Source organism: Thermobia domestica, chromosome 18, assembly GCF_964235325.1.
Source record: "Thermobia domestica chromosome 18, izTheDome1.hap1.1, whole genome shotgun sequence".
NCBI classification, from domain to species: domain Eukaryota; kingdom Metazoa; phylum Arthropoda; class Insecta; order Zygentoma; family Lepismatidae; genus Thermobia; species Thermobia domestica.
The window spans coordinates 33,904,764-33,917,044 of NC_137471.1; the positions used below are offsets into that span (position 1 = coordinate 33,904,764).

The 12,281-nt window shown below is 37.5% G+C and overlaps 1 protein-coding gene across 1 annotated transcript in view; it reads right to left on the reverse strand.

Moving 5' to 3' along the window:
* The window catches only part of LOC145674959 (uncharacterized), a 176,371-nt gene that overhangs the window by 35,002 nt on the left and 129,088 nt on the right, over positions 1 to 12,281 (reverse strand). The window contains exons 2-4 of the mRNA XM_081745264.1: positions 11,301 to 11,499; positions 4,936 to 5,023; positions 3,066 to 3,127 (exon numbers count right to left, since the gene is read on the reverse strand). Coding sequence (XP_081601390.1) covers positions 3,066 to 3,127; positions 4,936 to 5,023; positions 11,301 to 11,477 — 327 coding nt within the window. The 5' untranslated portion in view covers positions 11,478 to 11,499. The remainder of the gene's footprint in view (positions 1 to 3,065; positions 3,128 to 4,935; positions 5,024 to 11,300; positions 11,500 to 12,281) is intronic.

The following is a 12,281-nucleotide window of genomic DNA, read 5'->3' on the forward strand; positions in this document are numbered from 1 at the left end:
TACCTTAGCCCTCCCCGCTGACCTAGGGGCTAGCGCGTGCGTCTTCGGCGTAAGTGGTCCCTAGTTCGATTTCCGGTGGGAGAGCCTTTGGAATTTTAACTGTTCTGGACATGTTTGTGTTCGCGTCCCTGTCTACTTTTGAAAATCCTGTACGAGGAAACTACAGTGCTCAAGGAACTGAGGAATAATCGGTTGATTTAAAAAAAAGAAACGGCTCAGTGGTAGAGCGTTTATCTCTGATGTGTGAGGTCCCTGGTTCGATCCCCAACCAAGTAATTTTGTGGTGGACAACATCATGTCCGTGGGTTTTCTCACGGCATTCACTCTCGCACCATCATTCACTTGCTTTTATCGTCCCTCTAGCCTACAAGGCATAAACATGGGACGTTCAACTGAAAGATTTCGTTTTCGTTTTAAAAGTTTGTAGGAGAGGCAGTTTTTTTTTTCTTTAAGGCTGGCCATTGTGACAAGCCAAAACCATTTCTTTATGCAATAACGAGTTATGAAGAGCAGTAACAACTTTAGTGAAACCTCTGAATAACGGATAGTAACGGATGTAACATGATTATTTGTCCGTAAATGATAAGTATCCGTTATAGAGAGAATACATAAATTAAGATTACTCACAGCTCGTATGGTAATTGCATGCAGAATATACGGTAGGTCTAGTAAAAACATTCCTTGTAAATGTAACTATAGACTAGCATTCAAATACCCAACTCAGTATTCGAATATGGGGCGCTATGGCTGAGTGATAGAGCGTTCACCTTTGGTGTTTGGTCCTGGTTCAATCCCAGCTTGCGCTGTGTGGAGTTTGTGGTGGACAAACACTGTACTCGTGGGTTTTCTCGGGCTTCTCCCGTTTCCTCTCACTTTGTTCATTCCATCATTTCATTCATTTCTCATTATCACCGTCTCCTTTAGCCTAACCGGCATAACTGTGGGACGTAAAACTTAAAGATTTCATTTCATTTTTTCAGTATTCGAATTACTGCAGGAATGAAGGGAAATCCCCCCTCTGTAAAGAAACAAAAGTATCGCTGGGGGATGTTTATATTGATACGTTCTTTAAAATGTTTGTGGGATAATTTTCGTCTTAAGTTCAAGTGATATTTCTACAGAAGTCCTTGAATCTGTATACGGACTGTATTAAAAGCAAGGATCTTATAAAATAGAGGATCTGCCCTTAAAACAAAATCTTGAAGCCATACGTCACAGTTTCCCCACCCCTACTCTGCCCACTCCGCCCAATAGGATCGCAATGTTTTGAGCCAACAATCATGGCGGAAACGAAAGTAGCCAATGAGACGATAACGGAAACGAGAGTAGCCAATCAGACGTGCCGATGTTTGATTGTTTTTGGCTTCATTGATTTAATAGGATGAAGATACATATGGGCAGATCCTCTATTTTATAAGATCCTTGATTAAAAGGTACAACTAGTGGCCGCGACAATCACAGAACTGCTTTCTCTCACGTGTCATAAATCGGAAGAATTCGGTACGATTCGTGGAGCTGCCTTCCGAACGCACGCTTGAGATAAAGTGAAACAATGAAAGTACACCAACAACGTCGCCAAACTTAGTGGACATGACAAACAAACGAAAGTAACAGCACTTAAAAAGAACTATGAAACGAACGCTAACAATTATTCGAATTAACTGGTAACAATAATAATACGAAAAATGTAAAATAATAGCAAAAATAACAACAATAATAATAACAACAAAAGAAATTTAACGGCAGTCCGACAACACTGCACCCTCAGGAGGTGTTTTCTGTATAGCACGAGAAACAAGACTGGCCAAATTTCATGGCTGGGCTTGACGTCCAGGACGCACCCTTGCGTTCTATTGGGTGGTGAAATTGGTAAATCTAGGTCAAGCTTCACGACTCCTTGCGACTACTATAGTCGACTTATAATATACAACATTATCATTGTTATTATTAAATACTGAAAATTATATACAACACTAGCTAACCATGACGGTTTATGTATTTTCTGGGAGAAAGTCTGCAATAGTTGTCTTCTGTATAATCCTGTGGACATAGAGTTTGAACGGAATTTCCTTATAAATCCTGATCAGTTGGAAGGCTTAATTGGAGATGTATTTTCAAACTGCAGAAAGTATTTTCCGTGCTAAATAGTATACGATGAGAAAACGAATTTCTGTCCGGTATGAAAACGGTACTAAAACGTTGGTAGTAAAAATGTCAATACACATATCCAGGGAACGTATTGGAGTCACTATTCGACAATATTTGGGCATGCAGAAGCTATTATCCAAATGAGTGGCCAAATGTTTGAATTCAGATCAGAAACGATATCGTGTGAGAGTTTCAATATATTGACCATGCACCCTCCTCCTCACCATATTTAGCTCCCAGTGACTATGAACTACCGTATTTTAAAATTTTTTTAAAGTCTAAACTGGAGAGCTTTTCAGTTGACGTAGAGGTGATAATGGCCACAGAACAATTTTCTTCAGACCAATCTTCAGAGCTTCATTCTAAGAAGTGCATTGACCTTCGCCAGAAATATGTGAAATACCTTCTAAGTTTCATTGCTATTGACCATTTCCTTCCTGCTCGGGCTAAGAACTTATCAGACCCCTAATACAGTTTCTCCTGTAGAAAACATTGTGCATTTGCATAAAAACAAGAATGGCACTACAGTGCTGCCAAAATGTCTTGAGTCGTGGCAAAAATGCGAACTAAAGCTCACACCCTAGACATACCCACGCGTTGAGCCAACAAGGGTTCAGCTGTTGCTAAGCAAGAGAGCCTTAGCGAAAGGGAGTGGAATTCCTTCAGCCGATAGCAGCGCTTGGAACGAAGACTAAGTGTCAAGTCAATGTGGTATATCTATAGTATATCTTCCTTGCTTCTGTTGCCCCGCAGGTCTATAAATACTGGTATTTCAAAAAATTTTGAGAAACAGTTTGTCCGTGTAAAGAAATCCGTAAGATTAAGTAGTTCAGCTTATACTATAAGATTCTCTGGAGTTATTCTTAAATTTATTTTGAGAAAAAAATTGCGTCAAATGAAATGAGAAGTTTACTTACTTTCAACGGTACTGAACATTTCAACACTTGGACAAGGTTTTCGTTTTTAACTGGAACGACAGCTGAAATAAAGATACGCTAATAATAATAATAATAATAATAATAATAATAATAATAATAATAATAATAATAATAATAATAATAATAATATGATGATGATGATGATGATGATGATGAAAGTGCATGGTTTTGAAAGAATTGGTGAAATAAGAAAATGAGATAAAATAGAAGAACACTAAGAAGCTCATTTGACCAGGAAACGAACCAGGGGCCTTTAGCATCAGAGGTAAGCGTTCTACAACTAAGCCAACGACCCCCGTTCAAAGGTATGGTATTTAGAATAAAAGTGTTCCACAAGGATCCACATTGGATACATTTCTCTTTGTCAGTATTTGTCAATGATCTGTGAATGAAGTACAGGATAAGAAAGGAAACTTTCTAGTTATCCCGTGTTGCAATGTAGCAGAAATGGTCATATGCATGGTTCCAGGTACAGTTGCCAGTAATACTGCCTCGGATAGAAATCCGAGTAGTGGTTCTGACCACACTTTAAGCTGTAAGTTACATCTCATATATCATCAGTACTGAAAAGGAACGTTAAACCCAAATCAAACAGTCAATCTGAAATATTCCGCTAAAGCGAGGATGAAAGTAGTAAAATGCAAATTGCAGAACTTTTAATTGAAAAAGGCATGTGTTATAGAGGCTGATGGGCATTTTTAAGTGAAAAAAAAGAGAGAGAGATTTAATTACTAATAAAAGGCTAATATAAAAGGGTGATAAATTGCTAATAATTATAATTATATTTTACGTAATTACATGATAAAAGATATGATGAAAGGAAAACACAAAAAGAAAAAAAACTAACATTTTGGATTGTAAGGAATATATAAATTCTTCGCCAAGTTTTTTTTTTAAATTTGCAGTCAGTGAGCTCGCAAGAGGGACTTACTTGTATAAAACATATATATTGTAATGTACCACCTGCTTCTGTGTACAAACAATGTCATATGCTCTTGTTTGTAAGCATTACCACATGGAATACTACACATCATGTGGGATTACTACGAGTAACAGACGACAGAGCACCAACACCACCAACAAATCAAATAACGACAGTACAACGTAGCGCCACCGCCGCTTTAGGACGCCTATATATTGGACAGCAACCAGTGGACCGGCACCAATTTTCTGGTGTCACTCCTCTTGCTTGTTTGGGCATTACCCGGAGTAACCTACGCTCAAAGCCTCTAGTCTGCTTCGGGACTCTTGATTATTTCTTTCCTCCTGGCCTCGCCTGCTTCGTAGCTCTGTCGGGATCCCAACCTCAGTTCCTTAACCTGTTGCGGGGCTCTGTGACTTTTATCCCTCCCTCATTGCTTGCTTCGGAGCTTTGGGGTTTCTTACGCCACTCTGCAAAGCCTGCTTCGGGGCTCTATAGAGATCCTGTCCGCGACCGCACGGTCAAGAATTACCTGCTTCTACTTTACAAATTAGAGAAAGTATTTTATAGTATTTTCTGTAAATAATGTTGTTATAGAAGATTTTCTAACAAAGAACCCCTTGAGTGCGAGGTCGCAAGTACAATCTCTAGTAAGGCTAATTTAATAGTGTAGTGTGAACAATGATGACAGGAAAAATATTAGCTGCTAATAACTCACCATATGTATGGGGAGGGCGACAGAAAATGTGTGAAAAAGAATCAAATAACAGCGGGACTTTTACAATGGACTTTCCTGTCGACATGGTGTACCAGATTATGTAGACAAACCAAAAACACACCTAGTGAAGTCCAAATTGGAACTATCTTGTATTGTTATTTTGTATCCAGAGGATAAAGGAAAAGTGTTTAATGAAACCGACTACTTACCTTTCTGGTTTTGATTTTCTTCACTAGCATGCTCGGTCTCCAAAGTAGCACTCGTGTTGACAGATAACCAAGGCAGCAGCGGAGAATTCTAGTTCGAAATTAATAAATAAACTAATAAATAAGGTAATACCTAGGTAAATAAATAAACAAAATTCAAATAAATCCTTTAATTTAATGTCTCACAATTATACTCTTTATGCCAAGGGAGACGGATGATTAAGGCAAGTGAACGATGATGGAAGAATTACTAGAATGAGAATGTGGAAGGAAACGGGAGCACCCTGTACATCACAAATTTACTTGGCCGGGTATCGAACCAGAAACCGCACGTACCAGAGGTAAGCGCTCTACCACCGAGCCACTATGCCCAATCGCATCAATTGAAGAACATATAAATGAAGATAACAGGTAATATCAGTATTCGCTTAGAGGTACTGGACAGCAGTGGCGTGCACAGACTTTCTTCAAGGGGGGAGGTTCAAGCTTCCAAAATCATATCATTTCAGCTGTTCTCCTAGATATCTTAATATGATGAATGCTTATTAAGATCACGCAAATGGGACGTATAATATTGTAATATGAGTCCGTCTGTCCGTTACTCCACAAGATATCTCTTGAATAAAACGAATATTTGAATTTCGTTTCTTTGTAATACATAGCTAGACCGATTACCACAGTCGAGCTCATTAATGAAGTGAATACGTTAATGTCTTCATGGGTAATGGAGACTTTAACAGTAGCCATCCATACCTCAATTTCTACTGATGAAACAATAACAAAAGGTAGTAGAAGTACAATATCTTGCCAATAGATGGCAGGAAAAGCCTCCAACAAGTGTCATCTACCGGGCAAAACTGTAACTCTTAGCGCGTGATCTTTTCTACTATCTACCAGAGTATCTTAGAATTAGGGGAATTTAAACTTGTCCTTGTGTACGCCGCTATTTGGCACTTTTGCTATTTCTTGTAAGAAAATGAAATGAAATCTTTCAGTTTTACGTCCCACGGTTATGCCGGTTAGGCTAAAGGAGACGGTGATGATTAGAAGTTAATGAAATGAAAAAAGTGGGAGGAAACGGGAGAACCCCGAGAAAACCCACGAGCATGGTGTTTGCCCACCACAAAGTCCACACGGTGCAAGCTGGAATCGAACCAAGGACCCCAATCACCGGAGGTGAAGGCTCTACCACTGAGCCACCGCGTCCCCTATTTCTTGCAAGAGTTTCATACATATGTAATACTTCTTAACTTACAAATTGCTGTTTCAAATGTTTTCAACACTTGGACGAAAAAGTGTAAAAAGCTTTTTCAGACCAGCCATCTTGAGTGAGGTTTTCCCTAGGTTTTCCTCATTCACACCAGGCAAAAGCCGGGAAGCTACCTAACCTATAGGTTCCAAGCCGCTTCCTTCCTTCCCTTTCTTCGGATAATGTAATCGCCGAGGGACATCATCCCTCATACGTGCTGAGCTAACATGGCCATAGATGCCGAAATCCCAGAAATCTAATTCCTAATCCCAATACTAATGACAGCCTAACATGGCCATAGATGCCGAAATCCCAGAAATCTAATACCTAATCCCAATACTAATGACAGCCTAACATGGCCATAGATGCCGAAATCCCAGAAATCTAATTCCTAATCCCAATACTAATGACAGCCTAACATGGCCATAGATGCCGAAATCCCAGAAATCTAATTCCTAATCCCAATACTAATGACAGCCTAACATGGCCATAGATGCCGAAATCCCAGAAATCTAATTCCTAATCCTAATCCTAATGACAGCCTAACATGGCCATAGATGCCAAAGGCCCAGAAATCTAATTCCTAATCCTAATCCTAGTGACGGTCTAACATGGCCATAGATGCCGAAATCCCAGAAATCTAATTCCTAATCCTAATCCTAGTGACGACCTAACATGCCCATAGATGCCGAAAGGCCAGAAAACTAATTATTAATACCAATTACATGTTTTCAACATCCGAGACAAACTTACATTTATTAATAGAACAAGAGTAACATGCTACTAGACAATACATTCTAATTACTCTGTACAATTAAAACTATTTGTTTGACTTGTTCGAACAGCATAAAATAACAACACACCAAATATGCAATAAAGCAGCGTCTCTCAAACTATGTTCCACGTATCACAAGTGGATGGATTTTGAGTTTAGCGTCCTTTCAGCAGTGAGGCTATATGGGACATGGACCTAGAGTTTACGTGTGATTCGAACCACATGAACTCCCGCCGGAATTCGAACTTAGAACCTCGGGCGCCAAAAATGCGTTTGCTATCTTCATTGCCACGAGAGAGATAAAGGATCATAAGTGATTTTCAAGGTTCTTCCACTTGTGCTTCTTTTAGATGGCACATTAATAATTAAAAAAAAAAATCATCTGAATTGGGTATTATATGCTCTAATTGAGAATTTTTGTTTCTGCAATGTTTTTTCCCAATGGAAAATCAAAAACAGAAAGAAAAAAAAGGTATTGGGGTAGGTAAGATTTAAACCCTGATCTATCGCGTAGGAATTCGATATGCTACTCACAAGATCACACCAGAACTGCTAAATTGAATTCATTTTACTGATTTCATGTCAATCACTCTTTCTGGCCTGCTTCTTTTATGGTCATTTTGCTTAATTTTCTGAGATATTCCATGGTTTGTTTGCTTGAAATAACTTAATATGAGAAATATGTTGTATTAGTTTGAAAACTACTCCGTTCGGAAAATTCTTGACAAAATTATTGAAAGATAATTGTATATTCTGACGACACTGTTGAGTTAGTGTTTATATTTTTATACTTGAGTCGTCCTTTTCCAAACTTCATCTTATCCAAGAAAATTCGATTTTGAGATATGGGCACCATTGGATCAATGATATTCATAGCTTTCAAATGATATATGTTTTATAGTTTAAAAAAAACGATAAGCGGTGCAAATTACGTTCAAATGTGGGAAACATTGCACATTATCCATGTACAACAAAACAAAATGGCGGAGAAAACATCTTTAAATTTACAGAAACAAACGGTTTCTTGTCCTTTAAGTATTGTAAATAAAACTGTAAAGAAAAACAATTTCAAAGCGACTCTTGGCCGTAAGACACAGCTGAATTCAGAAAAGTTAAAAATGCATTGTTTTCTCATAACATAGTAGGTTCTAAAGGACAATATGTTTATTCGTAAAGGTTCGTAACCTTTCGATTGTTGTTGCTGTCTAAATAAGACCAACGATCAGTTTCATGGTCACATCCGCCCAAATAGGAGGTTTGCACTATGCCTTCCAACGTTTTTTTTGTTCTTTTAACGTTTTTGGTGAGATTGAAATTACATCCAGTTTGTACTGTGTATGATCTAATTCTGTAAGGATGAAGAACCGCAGACCTTGCACGTAAAATGTTCCACTGAAAAATCGTTAATGAGTAAGAGGTCTGTTGTAGGAGCAGATCCGGGTAAGATCAGGTGGTATCAGACGATTGCTTCAACTACATTTTGGAACGGATTGGCAGGCTATTCTTTCGAAATTCTACATGGATATCAAATGTGATGATACCCGTAGAGAGGAAGAAGAAGCAGAAAAATGATGATACCGAAGGAAGAAGGGTGGATTTGAAATATGCAGCATAAGTACAACGAGTTTATGGTTTTCGCACATAATCATCTTTAGAAACTGTTCTTTACCATGCAAACACTCTTTGATCACGCGAGTTTATATATATATATATATATATATATATATATATATATATATATATATATATATATATATATATATATATATATATATATATATATATATATATATATATATATATAAGTTTAGTTTCATGAAGTTTTAAGAGGAGTTATCGTTTGCTTCTAATAATATTATCTCCTGCTTTGAACAATGTTTCAAACCAGTCATTATTTATTCATAAGTCGTTCTATTTCACACATTACAACAATACTTTCTTTAATAGCTATCACTTTTAACTGTTTCCGTTATAATAAACAAATAATTATATTGCGTCATTATATCATTTTTGTCTCCGAAAGTCCTTATGTCCATGACAAAATGGCTTAGTACAGTTCCAGAATGTATCATATCCTCGCGCACCTTTCCAAAACGACTCTTGTCCAAATTACTTTTTTAATATTTAATTCAAAGTATTGCATAGATTTTGTTCAAATTTTTATCAAACATTTAGTTTCCCCTGATCAATAATTCTGCAAAAAAAAAAAAAAAACATATTAGTAAAAATTTGAAGCTCTAGAACGTTTTTTCTATTTCTAAAAAAAATTGTTTGGTGAACAAGATGCGGTTTGGAAATGGGTGGCTCACTTGAGGTTAGGATGGTTATTTTTGGAACCAATTTTGACAAAAAAAAATCTCGTGTATTTTTGCCATCTATGGATCAAAGCTGCAATCAATTTCGTCAAATAACTTAGTTTGCAACACTGCTATTTATTAGACATATATTTTTATTCGTCATTGTGCAATTCGCATGTCATTTGAAAATAAAAATCTTAAAATTGAGTTGGCAACACTGTATTACAGCATTAATTATAATGCTTTTAGATGTCCTTTGTGGTAATGTTACTAAAATTTCTTATAGATTGCTTAAATACATTTGAAGTTATTTAAATTTACCTTAACATTTTACCATGGTCTCGGTTCACTTTTCTTAAATCCTTATTGTGTCATAACTTTATTTATGTCCATTAGCAGCTACAACTTTAGGATATGTTATTACCTTCGCGGGAGAGCTATCAGCTTATCCAAAACCCATTTTACAATTAGGGAGCATTCATGATAAGTTGAATGTGCTTTGGCTAAAATATTCACGCCTTGTATAGCAGTGTTACAATAGAGAAAAATAAGTTGATCATTGCTACAGGCATTGTACCCTTATTTCTAGACACTATTGCAGAAATCAAGGAAAACACCGTATTTTAGTGGTTAGAGCTTTGGACTTAGGTCCGCGTTGTCCTGAGCAGTGATGCTAGGTCCTCTAATTAAAGTTTCCCTCAGGAATGCTCAAAAATTCCCTTTTAAGATAAAATTTCCCTAATTTTAGTTCACTACAATATATCATTATTTACAGAGAACAATATTGCGTATCTATAGATTACTATACTGTGTTCATACCTCCACAACATACATTCGTGCTTTTGATCTTCTGTTATTATTTCAATGTTATCTTGTAAAATGACATCCTCAAGCCAGGCCGCGGAAGGTTTGTGGGAAAAAAATAAATAAATAAAAGGTTTCTCGGTTTGTGTGTGGGATTCTGGCCCATCTTTCGTTATACTGCCTCAGTACTTAGTAACATTTATTAAAAAGCTAAATTTCCCTACATTTTATCTCATATTCGAAAAATCTCCATTTTTCCCTCCTTAAAAAATTCTTTCCTAAATCTCCCTATGCCGCGGAAAATTTCCCTCAAACTAGCATCACTGGTCCTGAGTTCCATTTCCGGCCGGTGCTTCCCGAATTTTTGGCGTTCATCCAGAGTCGTGATGCAAATTGGGAAGTCACGTGAATAAAAGACGTGACGACCACTAAATCTAAAAAAGCTTCTGGTCCGTTTGTTAAAGACAGGACGACGCAGCTCACTGACCACGTGTTCGCCGTTAGACAAGACTTAGTTGGCGGTCACTAATAGATTGCGTTGGAGCGACTCAGGCCCATAAGGGCTGTCACATCAGTGGTTGCTTTTTTATTGCCGAAATCAAAGTGAAATTACTCTATCTTTTTATGTCTTTCTTGCACTTGCATATTTGAAAGTATGCGATGAGAATTCGCAAATTAAACCTGTTTCTATTTCCTACCAAATTACCTGGTGATTTACTTTGTAGTTTCTGCTAGAATGTTTGAGAATACGCTAACCCAATTTTGACTTCAGCTATCGTATAATAGACGCCCAAATCAACTTATCGTTTGGGGGAAAGTCTATATTTTTGTTAGTTGTTATTTTTGTTAGTGATGAAGATACACGAAGTGAGTAGCTGCGGCGATAGTTAGAATCAGTGTGATGATTTCAGACGATTTCCCCTGGGAAAGAATTTCAAGACACAGAGGTTGAAGTAGTTCTGCAAAAATACTGGTAAGCGTTGTGAGCACGATCGGGGATTTGCTCCGAGGAGAATTTCAAAGTTCCGGAGGGAATTTTCTTCTGGGGCACTCACTGGTTAGAATTCTAAAAGTTTGTAGTTCTCTAATTGCATTGCAACACTGGGTAGCGTCCTACGCTGTGTGAAGGTTAAATTATGTCTCTAAAACTCCTCAAAAGCTTTCATAGTAAACATGAGTGTTCAATCGAAACAAATTAATCTCAAAACTTATTGCACTATGATACTGTATGGCTTGCACGTACCTTATGTAATGTTTCCCAATTTATTTCATCTTTAGTACTAGGTGACGTCATCGGTCGTCGAGTAATCTTGCATCTTGTTGGAGTTCGAGCAGAGTGTCGCCGTATGATAGAGTTAGGAATAAAAGTCCCATTTACAAATGAATTATCTTCTGTAGATCCCGAAATACTCAACTCCATCTTCAAATAACAGAACTCTATCCTAAAATATATAACAACAATTGATTTTTTTTATACCTATTATTCTGAGACAAAGACGTTACAATAGAAACGATCACTTTTCAATACTAAATACAATAATGTGAAGTACTGACAGAGAATTTACAGGGTGAGTCAAAATTATGTGAATAATCTGAAATTTATTTTGTCTTCTATTACAGGCTGACTCATGACTGGCATACATTCGAGCACAGAAGAGTGGTAAACTTAATGGAAGTTGTGCAATCGGCAACAGAAGTGCGTCGAACGTTTGCAGAATGATTTCCATATCGACGGCCACCAACTCGTTTAACAATGTATCGCATTTACTAGAAGCTTGTAGCAACTGGATCAGTAGCAGACAACGCGGAAATGCGGGGCGACCTAGAATTGGCAGAAGTGAATTAAACATTGCTACAGTGCAGGAGGCCATACTACGGAGTCCAACAAAATCGACGAGAGGTTGTAGTTTGGAAACACTGATTCCATAGAGGATACTGAACCGAATTCTATCCGAGGACGTTGACATGCGACCATATCGCCTACAAATCGTTCAAGCTTTGACTGCTCTGCAGAAACAAGTACAAGTAGAATGATGTAAGATTTTAGCTAGTATGTCACGGACGCAGCCGGGCATTGTTAGTCAAATGATTTTTAGTGATGAAGCTTCTTTTCATGCCAGTTGTCATGTTAACACAATTTTCTGGAGTACTGAAAAGCCACGTATCATTCGTGAGCATGAACATGCATCCCCTAAAGTAAATGTGTGTTGTGCCGTGACCGCTA